At 43.1% G+C, this 15,317-nt stretch overlaps 1 protein-coding gene across 1 annotated transcript; it reads left to right on the plus strand.

Annotated features, from left to right (window-relative positions):
• Positions 1–446: 446 nt before the first annotated feature.
• On the plus strand, positions 447–15,165 carry LOC116734645 (melanopsin-A-like). The gene is made up of 10 exons (XM_032586155.1): positions 447–932; positions 2,459–2,592; positions 3,013–3,216; positions 10,105–10,276; positions 10,376–10,531; positions 11,686–11,793; positions 13,968–14,160; positions 14,231–14,395; positions 14,697–14,753; positions 14,845–15,165. The coding sequence occupies exons 1-10, from the start codon at positions 796–798 to the stop codon at positions 15,007–15,009; spliced, it is 1,491 nt and encodes a 496-aa protein (XP_032442046.1). The 5' UTR covers positions 447–795; the 3' UTR covers positions 15,010–15,165.
• The last annotated feature ends 152 nt before the right edge of the window (positions 15,166–15,317 follow it).

Genomic DNA, 15,317 nt, shown 5'->3' on the forward strand with positions numbered 1-15,317 from the left:
ACATCCTTCATCAGTTGATCAGCTTATCAATGTTTTCTGGATTGTTTTGAGAAGCAGAGAAGTATGTAAACTTCTGACCTCCCCCTCAGAGGTCTGACCCGGCCGATCGGATGAAAGATGGCGGTCGGTTAACGAGGGCGGGTCTGGTGGGGCAGACATGAGCAGCAGAGCGCAGAGCTGATCCATCAGTAATTAACTCCGACTGCTGAAGGTCAATCAGCTCCTGATGAGGTCAGCAGACATCAGAGGGAAACAGAACCGTCTGCAAATCAGAAGAAAAAATTAATCTCCCAGCAGATTCCTCAGAGTAACGATCAGATCTGTTCAGCAGGAAGTTTACCAACAGAAAAACCCAAAACTTCCACTGACAGCCTTTTACCTGAAGGTTTCAGCTAGATGAAGCTAGATGCAACGCTGTTTGTCCACCAGGTGGCCATGTAGCCTCAGCTAGCTGTAACTCTGTTTGTCCTCCAGGTGGCGATGTAGCCTCAGCTAGCTGTAACTCTGTTTGTCCTCCAGGTGGCCATGTAGCCTCAGCTAGCTGTAACTCTGTTTGTCCTCCAGGTGGCCATGTAGCCTCAGCTAGCTGTAACTCTGTTTGTCCTCCAGGTGGCCATGTAGCCTCAGCTAGCTGTAACTCTGTTTGTCCTCCAGGTGGCCATGTAGCCTCAGCTAGCTGTAACTCTGTTTGTCCTCCAGGTGGCCATGTAGCCTCAGCTAGCTGTAACTCTGTTTGTCCTCCAGGTGGCCATGTAGCCTCAGCTAGCTGTAACTCTGTTTGTCCTCCAGGTGGCGATGGCGGCCCCGCCCCCCCAGCCGTTCCCCACTGTGGACGTCCCTGACCACGCCCACTACACCATCGGCTCCGTCATCCTGGCCATCGGCATCACGGGCGTGCTCGGGAACTTCCTGGTGATCTACGCCTTCAGCAGGTAGAGAGAACACTTCCTGCGACCAAATATGGTCAGAACGGTTTCTGACCAGTGGTTAATGAAAGGACCTCTAAACGTTGTTACATTTTAATTTAAATGTTTGTGATCGGCTGCTTGGTTTAATAAAGTAATAGTTTGATAATTACAAAGCAAAACAGTAAGCTAAATATTTTATTGTTTAATTTAGACTAAATTTGGAGGATTCTGTTCACTAAAAAAGAAAAGATCTTAGATCTGAAGGAATTTAACTGTGAGAATTAAAAGGAGTAATTTTTGTTTTATAACAGAAAATACCTAAAGATCTGATTTCCTCAAGGAAAAGCCCAGATATCAGAGATGTGTTGGTGAACAGGTGTTGTTCTGTTTATCGACCCGGCCCATCCATCACTGCTCAGCGAACATCTTTGTTTTTGTTAAGGAGCGATTCGATCGGCACGTTTCCAGGACGAATTAACCATCCGTCCTCCCTGGAAGTCCGGCCCGGTTTCTGACGTCCGCTTCATCCATCCGACGTTTATTTAGAGGGAAACCATCAGATTTAATTCTGATGGTTCTGACCCAGAATCCTTCCATCAGAACCACGAACCGAGTTCATCCTGAAATTAAAACAGGAACCCAGAAACAATCTGAAAACCTGAAATATTCACATTAATTCTGTTACATTTACATTTTTAAAGTTAAAAAATTATGAAAAGAGTTAAAATAAATTCATGTAAATATAAAAATTGATCAGATCTGCTGTTATTGATCGGGTATCACTGAAGGTAGATTCAGTTTGATTTGTGTCATTTTTTCTTCTTCAAGAAAATATTTTATTTTTGCAGATAAACTTTTAAAACTGATTTGGCAGAAATCCTGAATTTAACCTGGATCTACGGGGTTAAATCAACACCAAAAATGTTACAGCATACCTGGGAAAAAATCTGATGAAAAAATAACTTAAGAGAAAAATATCAACTTTTGATCTTAAAAATAAAAATGTATATATATTTTATTCAATCATTTTTGTAGTTTTCTCAGTTTAACATGAAACCTCTGTATTCGGTTTTAACTTAAACATTTTCATCTATTTCTTGAAATGATAAACATTTAAGGATTTCTGGCCCAGATTTGGTCAAAACATTAAAATCTGCTGAAAAGAAGAAGAATTTCAGATGATTGACTGAGAACGATTCATTCAAAATAAACGGTTAAAAATCAAATTATTCAAATCAAATGAAACATGAAATATTTTCAAAACGTTTTAAATCAGTAAAGGTTTCCCTAACAGCACAGAGGCGCCGCCTGCTGGCATAAATGTGCATTAACATGATGCAAGAGAAGTTTTTATTTAATTTCTCATTTATTTATGTATTTGTTTTTAGTTTTTATGTATGCATGTATTTGTATTTTAATTTGTTTTAATTGTATAACTTTATTTACTTTAGTAAATTTTTGTTTTGTGTTGGTTTTTAATATATTTCTGTTTTATGTGTTATTTATTGCTGCTTTATTTAGTATTTATTGTGTTTCTGCGTTTCCTGCAGGAGCCGCAGCCTGCGGACGCCGGCCAACATGTTCATCATCAACCTGGCCGTCACCGACCTGCTGATGTGCCTCACCCAGTCGCCCGTCTTCTTCACCACCAGCATGAACAAGAGGTGGATCTTTGGAGAGAAAGGTAACCATGGTAACCAGCTGGAGCCAGCAGCAGGGGGCGCTACAGAGCGGAGGAGTTTCTGTCTCATAAATGACTCTGGATCATTTTTCAGTTATTTAAAAATATTTTAACAGTTTTTGGATTTTCAGAGTAAATTTGCTGCCAGATATTTGTCATTTGGTCGCCATGGTTACAGAGCTGACAGCTTAACATGGCGTCGGTTAGAGAGCAGTTACAGAGGCTGAACACCAGGGGGCGGCAAACTGGAACCGTTCCTCTGACTGGTTCCGGACTGGTTTCTGCTGTGTTCAGATCATCTCTTCCTGTTTCCTGTCCATCAGCCTCACCGAGTCCAGTGTTTGGTTCTGTTTGTCAAGACTGGCTGTGATTCTGTTTTCGAACCAGAACCAGAACCGACTGATCCGTCATTCTCCTCTGCAGGCTGCGAGCTCTACGCCTTCTGCGGCGCCCTCTTTGGGATCTGCTCCATGATCACGCTGATGGTGATCGCCATCGACCGTTACTTCGTCATCACGCGCCCTCTGACCTCCATCGGCGTGTTGTCACGGAAACGGGCGCTCCTCATCCTGCTGGCGGTGTGGACGTATTCGCTGGGCTGGAGCCTGCCGCCGTTCTTCGGCTGGAGTGAGAACGCACGATGATGTCATCATGACGATGATGTCATCGTCATGATGACATCATCGTCATGATGACTGTCACTAGACAGTTTTTGTGATAAATGTTAATATTGTTTTTAGACCTTTTTGCAGCAATATGATAATAATGACAAAATAATAAAGTTTATATTCTAATGAACTTTTAACTCTCGTATAAAATGGAAGACATTTTGGGCTTCCGGTTTGCCATGCGGACAGGTTAGACGTAGCAACGGACTGCTCCGGAAAAATCCAGACTTTTAACTAAATTCACCCCACAGAAAACTAATTCTACGCCGCCTATCAATACAAAAAACATTCTTGGCAAGTATTTTTGATTATTTGCGCACTAGAGATGGCCTGTAAGAGCGCGAAAGGAAGTAAGAAGGAGGACGCTAGCTTAACGCTAGAGGCTATCACCGCACTTTTTCAGCAGCATGGTGAGGATCTGAAATCTGAGTTCAAGTCTTCTGTCAACATGCTGAGCTCCAAGCTAGACCAGGTGCGGCAGGCCCTGGAGGAACAGGCAGAGCGTATCTCCTCCTTGGAGCTCGCAACAGAGGATCTGGGCCAGCGAGTGGCTAGCCTCGAAGACTCATGTGCTGCTCTCCGTGAAGACAACGCTAAGCTAAAAAGTAAAGTGACTGACCTAGAGAGCCGCAGCAGACGGCAGAATATTCGCATCCTCGGTCTGCCCGAAGACACTGAAAGTGGGCGCCCTACTCAGTTTTTTTCCAACCTTCTCTGTGAGCTATTTGGGAAAGAGGTGCTCCCATCTCCACCAGAGCTCGATAGAGCGCACCGTTCTCTGGCAGCCAAACGGCCCGCAGGACGTCCTCCCCGCCCGGTGATCCTTCGCCTGCATCGATACCTGACTAAAGATCTCATCATTCGGGAAGCCAGGAAGAGAGGAAAGCTCGACTACAAAGGTGCGTCTCTTCGTATTGTGGAGGACTACAGTCCAGACGTCCTGGCCCAGCGCGTAGAGTATAAGGACATCATGGCGGAGCTCTACAAACGGGGCTTGAAGCCGGCTCTTCTCTTCCCAGCCCGTCTCCGCATTACGCAATCCAGCGGTGCCAAAAAATTTTTAGGTTCTGTGGAAGAGGCTCAACAGTTCATCAAGAGGCTTCCAAAACCACAGGAAGACCAATAAAGGAGCAACGTTTTGCCGAGGGCTTTCTTCAGAAACACAGGCAGGCTGCTTTTCCTCAGGACGCAGTAGGTACTGTAAAAATAGACTTGTCATATTGCCGTATTTCCAATGGACTTTTTCTGGCCATCCTTTTGGCTGGTATTGGACTTAATGAATGGAAGGGCAGCTCTGTCATTCCATTTCTTTTTTTTTTTTTTTTATATTAACATTTTTATTGAGAAAGCACATTACAATACAATTATATAATTACACCGATTACATTCACGTTTTTACATGCTTCCTCTGTTTTCTAATTTAGACAAGAGAGAGAGAAAAAAACAAAAAAAAACAAACAACAAACAAAAAACCAAAACTTGAATGGGAGCGGCGGGGCGGCCTGAGTACCAACCCATAATTGACATATCAAATTAGAGCATAAATCTGAATGACAGCAAGGTTTACGAAAAATCAGACACAACAGGTTTGACATATTCTGTCCACTTTGACCATATCTTGTAGAAAGTATCTCTCTGCACATTAATGGAAAAAGATAGTCTCTCCAGTACATAGATCTCTTTCACTACATTTATCCAGTCATCAGTTGTTGGAGGTTCCCGTTTAAGCCATTTCCTTGTAAGGGCCTTTTTGCTCCCGGCCAGTAAAATGAACAGAAGTTTTTGATCGTTGTGGTTCAGTTTGTCAACCGGTATGTTACATAAAAATATGCATTCAAAAGTTAAAGGAAAATTAGCAGTGAAGATGTTCTGTAAATGATTATGGATTTGAGACCAATATTGCTGGATGGTTTGGCAGTCCCAGAAAATATGGAAATGATTGGCATCATCCCTTCCACATCTCCAGCAGGTAAAACCCCTTCCCTGGTATCGTTTCTGTTTTGGGGTTATGAAAAATCTTATAATATTTTTCCAGCAGAATTCACGCCAAACCTTCGATCTTGTTGTTGTCCATGGTATCTTACAGATGTGGCCCCAATCATCTTCTGAGATTGTCAGGCTGGCTTCTTTTTCCCACTTCACTTTAATATAATCAGTGCTGTCTTTCTTACACCGCAGGATGGCGTCATATAACCTGGAAATAGTTTTACCTGGTTTTGATTTAGTTAGTAATATAAACGTTTCCACAAATCTCAAATTATGTTCATTCCATTTCTTGTGGTTGCCTCAATTTGTATTGCAATACTACTTTCCTATGGTGTTTACGACAACCAGTAAACTATGTCTCAAAATCTATATCAATGTGGGGGGGTCTATACCTACTTCATACCCACTAGGAGCAGTGGTTAGTTTGCTATAGAAAGTTCAGTTTTTTTTATTCCAAGGTTATTGGTTACTGGAAGATTGGATCTCTAAGAATGTTAATTTTGAAGAGCTTGCTGCTACATTGTTATTTTTTGTTTAGCAGCTGTTTATGTTTGGGGGAGGTTTTGGGGGGGAGGCTAAGGTCACTGCCAGGGGTCCTGCAAGGTACTGCAACCTCTCTTCACCTCTTTTGTTCCAATCTCTGCCTGCCATACTGCTATCGTACTTATCAAAGTAGGACAACATGTACACTCTGAAATCGTATGAGTCAGTATTTAAATTTTTTAAGTTGGAATGTCAAAGGCTTAAACCACCCAGTGAAGAGAAGGAAGGTTTTTTCCCATATTAAACGATTTAATACAGATGTGGTGTTTCTGCAGGAGACTCACATCAGGACCTTGGACGGGGGTCGTCTCCTGGCTTGCTGGAAGGGACAATGTTTTCACTCCCATTTTCAGGTTAAGGCGCGAGGGGTTTCTATACTGATCAGCCAGGGCACTCCGTTTGAGGCCGATAATGTGGTGGCTGATAAACATGGCAGGTTTATTATTGTAAGTGGGAAACTGCATGGCACTCTGGTCGCCCTGGTCAATGTTTATGCTCCTAATACAGATGATGAGAATTTTTTTAAACAACTATTCTCTTTCCTACCTGACCTCAATAAATACTCACTGGTCCTGGGGGGTGATTTCAACTGTTGGTTGGCCCCAGCTTTGGACCGCTCATCCCTTAAAAGTAATGCCATAAGCAAATCTGCATCAGTCATCCAAACCTTTTTATCTGAGTACGGGCTGTGTGATGTGTGGCGTACTTTAAATCCTGACAAGAGGGAGTACTCATACTTTTCACATGTACACAAAACTTACTCAAGAATTGATTATTTTATTACAGATTCTAAATGGCTGCAGCAGATCCGTTCCTGTGACTATCATAGCATAGTTATCTCAGACCACGCCCCACTCACTTTGTCCCTGTCCCTTCCTCACCTCCCCCTAAGAACTGGATCATGGCGTTTCAATTCAACCCTACTGTCTGATGAAAACTTTGTAAAGTTTATTCAGGATGAGATACGTTTCTTTTTCGCCACTAACTCCTCCCATGAGACCTCCAGCCTTGTGGTGTGGGATACTTTTAAGGCCTACATTAGAGGCCAGATTATTGCCTACTCAGCCAAAATTAAAAAACAGTCCACCTATGAACAGAACAACCTAATTCAACAAATCAAAGAGGTTGATATAAAATATGCTCTGAATCAGTGTCCTGAACTGTTCAAAAGGCGCGTTGAACTTAAAACAAGGCTTGATCTATTGACAACACACTCAGCTGAACGCCTGCTCTTACACAACAAATCCAAATTTTATGTGCATGGCGACAAACCCGATAAACTATTAGCGACCATGCTCAAGGGCTCTAGGGCAAGGCAAAATATCTCTAGAATTCGAAAACAAGATGGCAGTATAGTCACAGATCACGGTCAGATTAATGATGCATTCAGGGACTTCTACGAGGAGCTCTACAGCTCACAATCACAGACCAATTCCAACATGACTGTTGATTTCTTGGCTAAACTTCACATCCCTGTAATTTCACCAGAACTTAAGAACAGGTTAGATGAACCCATTTCCCAGGCAGAAGTCTCCCTAGCAATAGCCTCAATGCAGTCTGGCAAATGCCCAGGACCGGATGGTCTCCCCTCAGAATTTTTCAAACAATTCTCAGACTTACTCTCTGTGGAGCTCAGCTCCACCCTTACTGACTGTTTTAAACAAGAGTCCCTCCCTCAGTCATTTTATGAGGCTTGCATCACTCTTATTTCAAAAAAGGGCAAAGATCCAGTGGAATGCACCTCATACAGACCTATCTCTCTCCTAAATACAGATGTCAAAATCTTAGCCAAAATTCTTGCCCGTAGACTTGAAACTGTTTTACCATCGGTTATTTCAAAAGACCAAACAGGCTTCATTAAAGGTCGGCACTCATATTTCAATGTTAGAAGGTTGCTTAATATCATTTATTCCAGCGCCTCAGATTCAGATGAGTGTGTTGTCTCTCTGGACGCTGAAAAAGCCTTTGACCGGGTTGAGTTTGACTATCTTTTTGCGGTCCTTAGTAGATTTGGCTTTGGAGGAAACTTCATTTCATGGATCAAACTATTATACCAGCAACCGTCTGCCACAGTTCGTACCAATTTTCAGACCTCAAAACCTTTTAAATTACAAAGAGGCACCCGTCAGGGCTGTCCTCTTAGTCCCCTGCTTTTTGATCTGGCCATAGAGCCCCTCGCCATTGCACTTAAAACCAGTAAAGAGATTTCCGGCATTTGGAGGAATGATATGGAACATAAAGTGTCGCTTTATGCAGATGACCTTCTACTTTTTGTTTCCAAACCATCAACCTCATTGCCTTTTGCTCTCGACATATTTAGCCAATTTGGTCAGATTTCTGGGTATAAGCTGAACCTCACCAAAAGTGAGCTTCTCCCAATAGGTAATAAAGCCAATATGTCAGATTTAGCCAATCTGCCGTTCAGAATTGAAAGACAAAAATTCACATACCTTGGTGTCACAGTGACAAAAAAACATAAAAACCTGTTCAAAGAGAATCTGATTCAACTGTTGAACCAAGTGAAGGGATCTCTCACAAAGTGGACGCCCTTTTCCATGTCCCTTGTGGGACGTATCAACTCAATTAAAATGAATATACTGCCCAAATTTTTATACCTCTTTCAGGCATTACCTATTTTTATTCCTAATACTTTTTTTAATGAGCTAGACTCGACTCTCTCGTCTTTTATTTGGCAGGGTAAACGCCCAAGGCTTAATAAATTACAACTCCAAAAACCTAAACAGCAGGGGGGGTTTGCCTCCCCCAATTTCCGGTTTTATTATTGGGCTGCCAACCTTAGATGCTCAGTGTTTTGGTATTTCTACTACAACCTGGGTGACTGTCCTGACTGGGTGGCTATGGAGCTGCGCAGTGGTAACAATATATCCATTCCTGCCTTGCTCTGTTCCCCACTTTCACTCTCTTCAGTTAGCGCTATTTCAAACCCTGTAGTGAAACACTCACTGAAAATATGGGGCCAATTTAGGAAATACTTTAAACTTCATGACTTTTCCCTCTTAAGTCCAATTGCACTTAACCATTTTTTCAAACCATCTGTTCAGGATGGGGTGTTCCTAGAGTGGCACCGGAGGGGGCTTACTTATTTTAAGGACCTTTTTTTAGAGAAGAATTTGGCATCCTTTGAGGAACTTAGCACTAAATATGGTTTACCTAAATCCCATTTTTTTAGATATTTGCAAACCAGAAACTTTATTCAGTCTCACTTATCAGGCTCAGTTTCTCTGCCAGAGTTTACACTATTGGAAACCATCCTATTATTGAACCCGACTCGTAAAGGGCTGGTTTCTTGGCTTTATGATAAAATGTTGAGTATGAAAGAGACCTCCTCACCTGAACTTAAAACTTCATGGGAAGAAGATTTGAATATATCTATACCAGATGAGACATGGGACTCTATACTTAAACTGGTGAATACAACGTCTCTGTGTGCGCGCCATTGTCTCATTCAGTTCAAAATAGTACATAGAGCCCATCTCTCCAAAAGCAAACTGTCTCGTTTCTATCCAGAAGTCACCCCATACTGCGACAAATGCAAAACTGCTGTAGCCACACTAGTTCATATGTACTGGTCCTGCCCCGCTCTTGGTCAGTTCTGGACAGATGTTTTTCGTACGATGTCCGGGTTGGCCGGGGTGGTGGTAACACCTGGCCCCCTCTTGGCTCTCTTTGGGTTCAGTGGTGGGGGGTTGCCTTTATCGGCCTCTAAACGGCAGGCCCTGGCATTTTGCTCACTGATAGCGAGGCGCACAGTTCTGACCAGGTGGAAGGGTGCTGCCCCTCCAACTCATAAACAGTGGCTATGTGACCTTATGTCGTGTTTAAAACTGGAAAGGATCAGATGTTCTCTTCAACACGCAACTGGTAAATTTGAAAAAACATGGGGACCCTTTCTTGACTCATTTCAAAACATACAATAATGCTCCAGATTAATTAAGTTAATTAATTTTATTAAAATGTGTTCCGTTTCTGCCAGGGATAGGAATGTAGTGGGTGGACCTACTAGGCAGTGACCTGGGTGGGCTAAATGGGATTACTTTGGAGGGATTATTTTCTCTGTGTGTATTATTTTATGTATGTGTTAGATACACTTCTTTGTACTCACAAACTGTATGTACTAAAGGAAAAAAAAACTCAATAAAAAGACAGTGATTAAAAAAAATGGAAGACATTTTAAATATCTAAAATAAAGAAAACAAAAACAAACGGCAAATAAAATGATGAAAACTCTGGAAATAAAATGATCCTAAAATGCTGGTTGAGCAGAAAATCAGACCTGACTCTCTCTATCCCTCACCAGGTGCCTACGTACCTGAAGGTCTCCTCACTTCCTGTACCTGGGACTACATGACCTTTACCCCCTCGGTGCGGGCCTACACCATGCTGCTCTTCATCTTCGTCTTCTTCCTGCCGCTCTTCATCATCATCTACTGCTACGTCTTCATCTTCAGAGCCATCCGCTCCACCAACCGGTTGGTCCCGGTTCTGTTCAGGTGCTGTGGGGTCGGAGGCCCAGGAACCCACCGTGTATGTGTGTGTGTGTGTGTGTGTGTGTGTGTGTGTGTGTGCAGGGCGGTGGGGAAGCTCAGCAGTTCTCGGGACGCGGTGAAGAGTTTCCATCGCCTGCAGAACGAGTGGAAGATGGCGAAGATCGCTCTGATCGTCATCCTGCTCTACGTTGTGTCCTGGTCGCCGTACTCCGCCGTTGCCCTCACCGCCTTCGCAGGGTAGGACACACACACACACACACACACACACACACACACACACAGCTCTGTGGAGGAATAGCTGTATATTTTAATTAATTATCATATTTATGATCATTTTAAGAAACATCTGAAACAAATCAAGCTTAAGGAAAAGTGAAGTTGGTTTATACAGTTTCTATCTAAGGCCAAAGCAGTGATAGTAAAGTCTTCTGGTCAGTTTTCAGGTAAGAAAGTAAAGATTTCTATAGCAAATTAGAGACTTAACAAACCGGCACCCTGTCATGAGCCTCTGGTGACACATTACATTTAATTAAAGCCATCAGTATTGTTACTCTGTGACCCGGTCTGAGGTTTCCTCCTGATAATGGCTTCGTGACGGGGAGACATTAAACATTAAGCTAATGCTAACAGCTAACGCTAACAGCAGAGGTACAGTCTAATACTGTCTCCTTCATTTGGCTCAGACTCTGAGAAAAATGAGTCACAGTAGAAGAAGAAGATGAAGGTTAACCAGGTTTGTTTGGGTTTTGATTTGACCCAATCTGGACATGAAGCATCTATAGACACCAGGACTGAAACTATCAGATTAATTTAATAAAAGAGAAACAGAACAGTAAGTAAACCAAAACTGAACAATAAATATAAACATTTTACATTTAAGATGAAAAAAAAAATCTTCTTGGTGTTTAAATTTGTTCCACCAGAACTCCCAGTTCAGCTTTAGCTTCAGCTGCTTCACATTCTGGAAGAATCTCCAGTTCATCACATTTTCTATCCAGTCATTAATCAATAATTCATCACCAGATCGGCTCTGCGCTGTTCAGTCCATCATGAGCTTCTCACATGATGTCAGGAGGATTTTAGCTGCAGATGCATCTTTTACTACAAAAGATCAAACTTTCACCAGAAATGAGTTTATTACTGGGAGAAAAACTTAGATCAAGTAAAATCTTCCTCTTTTGACCAGCTGGGGGCGCTCTTTTATTGAAACCAACCATTAACCAAACCGTGGGTTTGTCGGGTTGGTGCCTGACAGACACAGCTGAGGGCTTAACGAGGCGTTCTGATTGGTGCCTGACAGACACAGCTGAGGGCTTAACGAGGCGTTCTGATTGGTGCCTGACAGACACAGCTGAGGGCTTAACAAGGCGTTCTGATTGGCTCTACTTCAGGTACGCGGACATGTTGACCCCCTACATGAACTCCGTCCCCGCCGTCATCGCCAAGGCCTCCGCCATCCACAACCCCATCATCTACGCCATCACACACCCAAAGTACAGGTGAGACCCGCTGGGCCAGCAGGGCGGCGCCACACACTGTTAGCATTTAGCGATTAGCTGGGTTAGCATAATTATCACTCCAATAAATTTACATTTGAAACTCTGATCCATTTTAAATTCTTAGACATTTAGAACGGCCGAAGGTAGTCCACGTAGACAACACTCCTATGCAGTCTAGAGATTGTCCAAATGGCCTGAATGGATTGTAAGTACCCTTAAGTACCCTTAAGTACCCTTAAGTACCCTGGTAATGGCCTCAACGCATCTCACAGTTGCACAATTGTTCCTTAGCCCTCTGATGCATGAATTATGATCCTTTGTGTCAGAATTTTTTTTCCATTTTTAAAATTTTTTTTCTTAAGGCATAAAAAAAGGTAGGAACATTTTTTTTGTAAAAATATATTTTTTTAAATTTTTTATTTTTATGTGATGAATTGTAATTTTGTCCAAATACAAAGTTGTTATTTGAAAAATACATCAGTAGTATTGTTCCTTAGGGGTTATCTGATGTCATAATATATTTTTTACTTGCAAGAGTCGTCTACAGTAGAAGGAGGACCGGGTCGGTTCTCATGCTTTTTTGTCTGTCGGCCATATTGTATTTAACAAAAATAATTTCTTGCATTTGCAGCTGATGGCCAGCAGTTGATGGTATATTTTATGATGCATTAGTGTCCACTTCAGTGGTCTGTGTGCATTTATAACATAAAAATCCACAGGAAGTAGAAGAAAATGGCTTTTAGATAGCTGTCCACTGTAGTGACCACTATGCATCAAAGGGTTAGACTTAGACTTAGACTGGATAATGCAGCACAACATCAGCTGCAAAAGGTCACATCTCTCCAAAAACACTTCATGTATGCTTCAAAACTAGACTGAAGAGCATTACCTACAGGAGATCTGATCTCCTGTTGGTATCATAGATACCCACCCCCAACATGGACTATTCACACTCCTACCTCCTGGCCTGACGGTCAACGACCACATGTACAATAGAAGAATAGAAGCATAGAAAAATGGATGAATGGAGGCTAATTTGAGCCATCAGTCGTCAGTTTGGACTCAGGGTCTTGTGGCCCTGTTTCAGCCAGTCTGGGGAGAAATCGAAAACCTAGCCATCCTAGTGTTAAACACAAGTTGTTTTTTAAAGCTACAGCGCTCTTGGTGGCCCCCTGCTGGCCCGGAGGCCCTAAGACAGGGGTGTCCAAAGCGTGGCTCGGGGCCGTTTGGGGCCCTTTGAGTGATTTGTTCTGGCCCCCATAAGTAGTTCAAGAAATTTGTTTATTAAACTTTTTGTTTTTAATCAGGGTAAAATTATTACCAAGATAATTTTCCTACAATGGAAAATATAAAGTACAACAGAAATTATTAACCTGATTATAACCAGGTTTTTATAATACATAGAAAAATGTTTATCCAGAAAGTTTTACTAGAAAAACGACTTTGCTGAACTCAGATCAGCTTTTATTTTACTTATTAATCATGTCTAAATATAACCAATGATCCAAATCTTGTTTAATAACTGTAAATACATTTGTTCACTAAACCTAAAATAATTTGAAACATTTTAATACATAAAATGTCAATAAATTATTTTAATTATTTTTTCTTGGCCCACCAGTACTTTGACTAGACTATTTTGGCCCAAAAGACAAAAAGTTTGTACACCCCTCCCTGAGCAGCAGCTTGGTTTGATTTGTAATTATTTTTTCTCTGTTTATTTTATTTCTCTTTACAACAAGAATCTTAATTATTTTATATTTATTTCATTGTAAAAATGTGTTAAATCTGTAAAACTGCCAGTGAAGCAGAACACACTCCTTGTTGATTTAATTATTAAATAATTTAGTTGATTTTGTGTGAATTTTGACCCGTTCCAGACGCCGGGTCTGATGCTGCGGTTCAGAATGAGGGGATAAACAGGAAGTGGGTCAGATGAGGCTCCAGATGAAAGCGGTGAAGCGGCGGCTGATCGGATCGATCAGGACGTTAATCTGGATGAACCTGAATCATCCTAATGGCTGCTAACTGGAGCGCATGAATTAAACTCCACAGGATGAGTTTTTACAGCGCTCAGGTTAACGACCCGGATCCATCAGGGGGATCTGGCGCCGCCCCCGCTGGTCGGACCTGCTGGTGTTAGTGGCTCAGAGTTTCTTCTTCTGTGGTTCCAGGCTGGCTCTGGCCAAGTACGTCCCGTGTCTGGGCGCGCTGCTGTGCGTCCGTCAGCGCGACCTTCGCTCCTCCAGCAGCAGCTTCCAGTCGACGCGCCGCTCCACCGTCACCAGCCAGAGCTCCGACATCAGCAGCCAATACCGGCACGGCGCCGCCAAGGCCCGCCTCTCCTCCGTCTCTGACAGCGAATCGGTGAGACCCACACTGCAGCGTTTCCTCTGCGGACAGGAAGTAGCATTGAGCATTAGCGTTCCCGTTGCAGGGTCTGACGGACACGGAGGCCGACCTGTCCAGTCTGGGCTCGCGGCCGGCGAGTCGCCAGGTTTCCTGTGACATCAGCAGAGACACCGCCGAGCCGCCAGGCAGAAAACAGTCGACCAGCTTGAAGGCCAAGCTGAGGAACCACGACTCAGGAATCTTTGAAAAGGTAAAACACCTGATCTGGATCTGGATCTGGATCTGGATCTGGATCTGGATCTGGCTTCACTTCAGATTTGCGCCGTCTGATCTCTGTAACGGCGCCATCTGCTGCTGTGGGACGTCTGGAGGGACGTTGTCCTTCAGGACACCAACCTGGACCTGACAGGACACTCGTCTCCTGCAGATCTTGGTTCCGGCTCTCTGGTTGACTGGGACATGTTCCAGTTTGTCCTTCTGGACTTCAGAGACCGTCTGTCCTCTGTCTCTGGTTTGTCCCAGCTGACATCTGGTCTCTTTGTGTCCTCCAGACGTCGTTTGACACCCTGTCCATGGGAGGAGTCGGTGAACGCAGCAGCGTCCCAAATGTGAGTGGAGACGACCGTACATTACCTCCGGTCTCCTCCATGTTGTCCTCCTGCTGACCTCTGACCTCTATGTCCCTGCCTCCCTGGACAGAGCGGGGACGCCTCAGAGGGACACCTGATGAGGGGACAGATCGGCCGGATCCCCAGCATCGTCGTCACCTCTGAGACCAGCCCCTTCCTGTCCATCGGCCGGGCCGGGTCGCGGACGTCCCGGCCCAAAGCCTCCAGCGGCATCCTGGGGGCGGGGCCAGGGTAGAGCCCCGCCCACCGGTCATGTGACCGGCTCAGATCCAAGCTGATGAAACCAGAGTTTATAAATTATTCAAGTTTAAAGTTATTTTAATGCAACAGAGATCTGTCGACCTTCATGAAGACTGAGGGAAAAACTAAACTAAATAATAAACAAAACTAAATAATAAACTAAACTAAATAATAAACTAAACACTAAACTAAACAATAAACTAAACAATAAACTAAACTAAATAATATCTGACAGTCATTTTGTTTCCAGTAAAAATGGAAAAAATCATAAAATAAGATCATGTTGGATCTGTTTTAACCAAA

Source organism: Xiphophorus hellerii, chromosome 15, assembly GCF_003331165.1.
Source record: "Xiphophorus hellerii strain 12219 chromosome 15, Xiphophorus_hellerii-4.1, whole genome shotgun sequence".
Taxonomy (NCBI): Eukaryota; Metazoa; Chordata; class Actinopteri; order Cyprinodontiformes; family Poeciliidae; genus Xiphophorus; species Xiphophorus hellerii.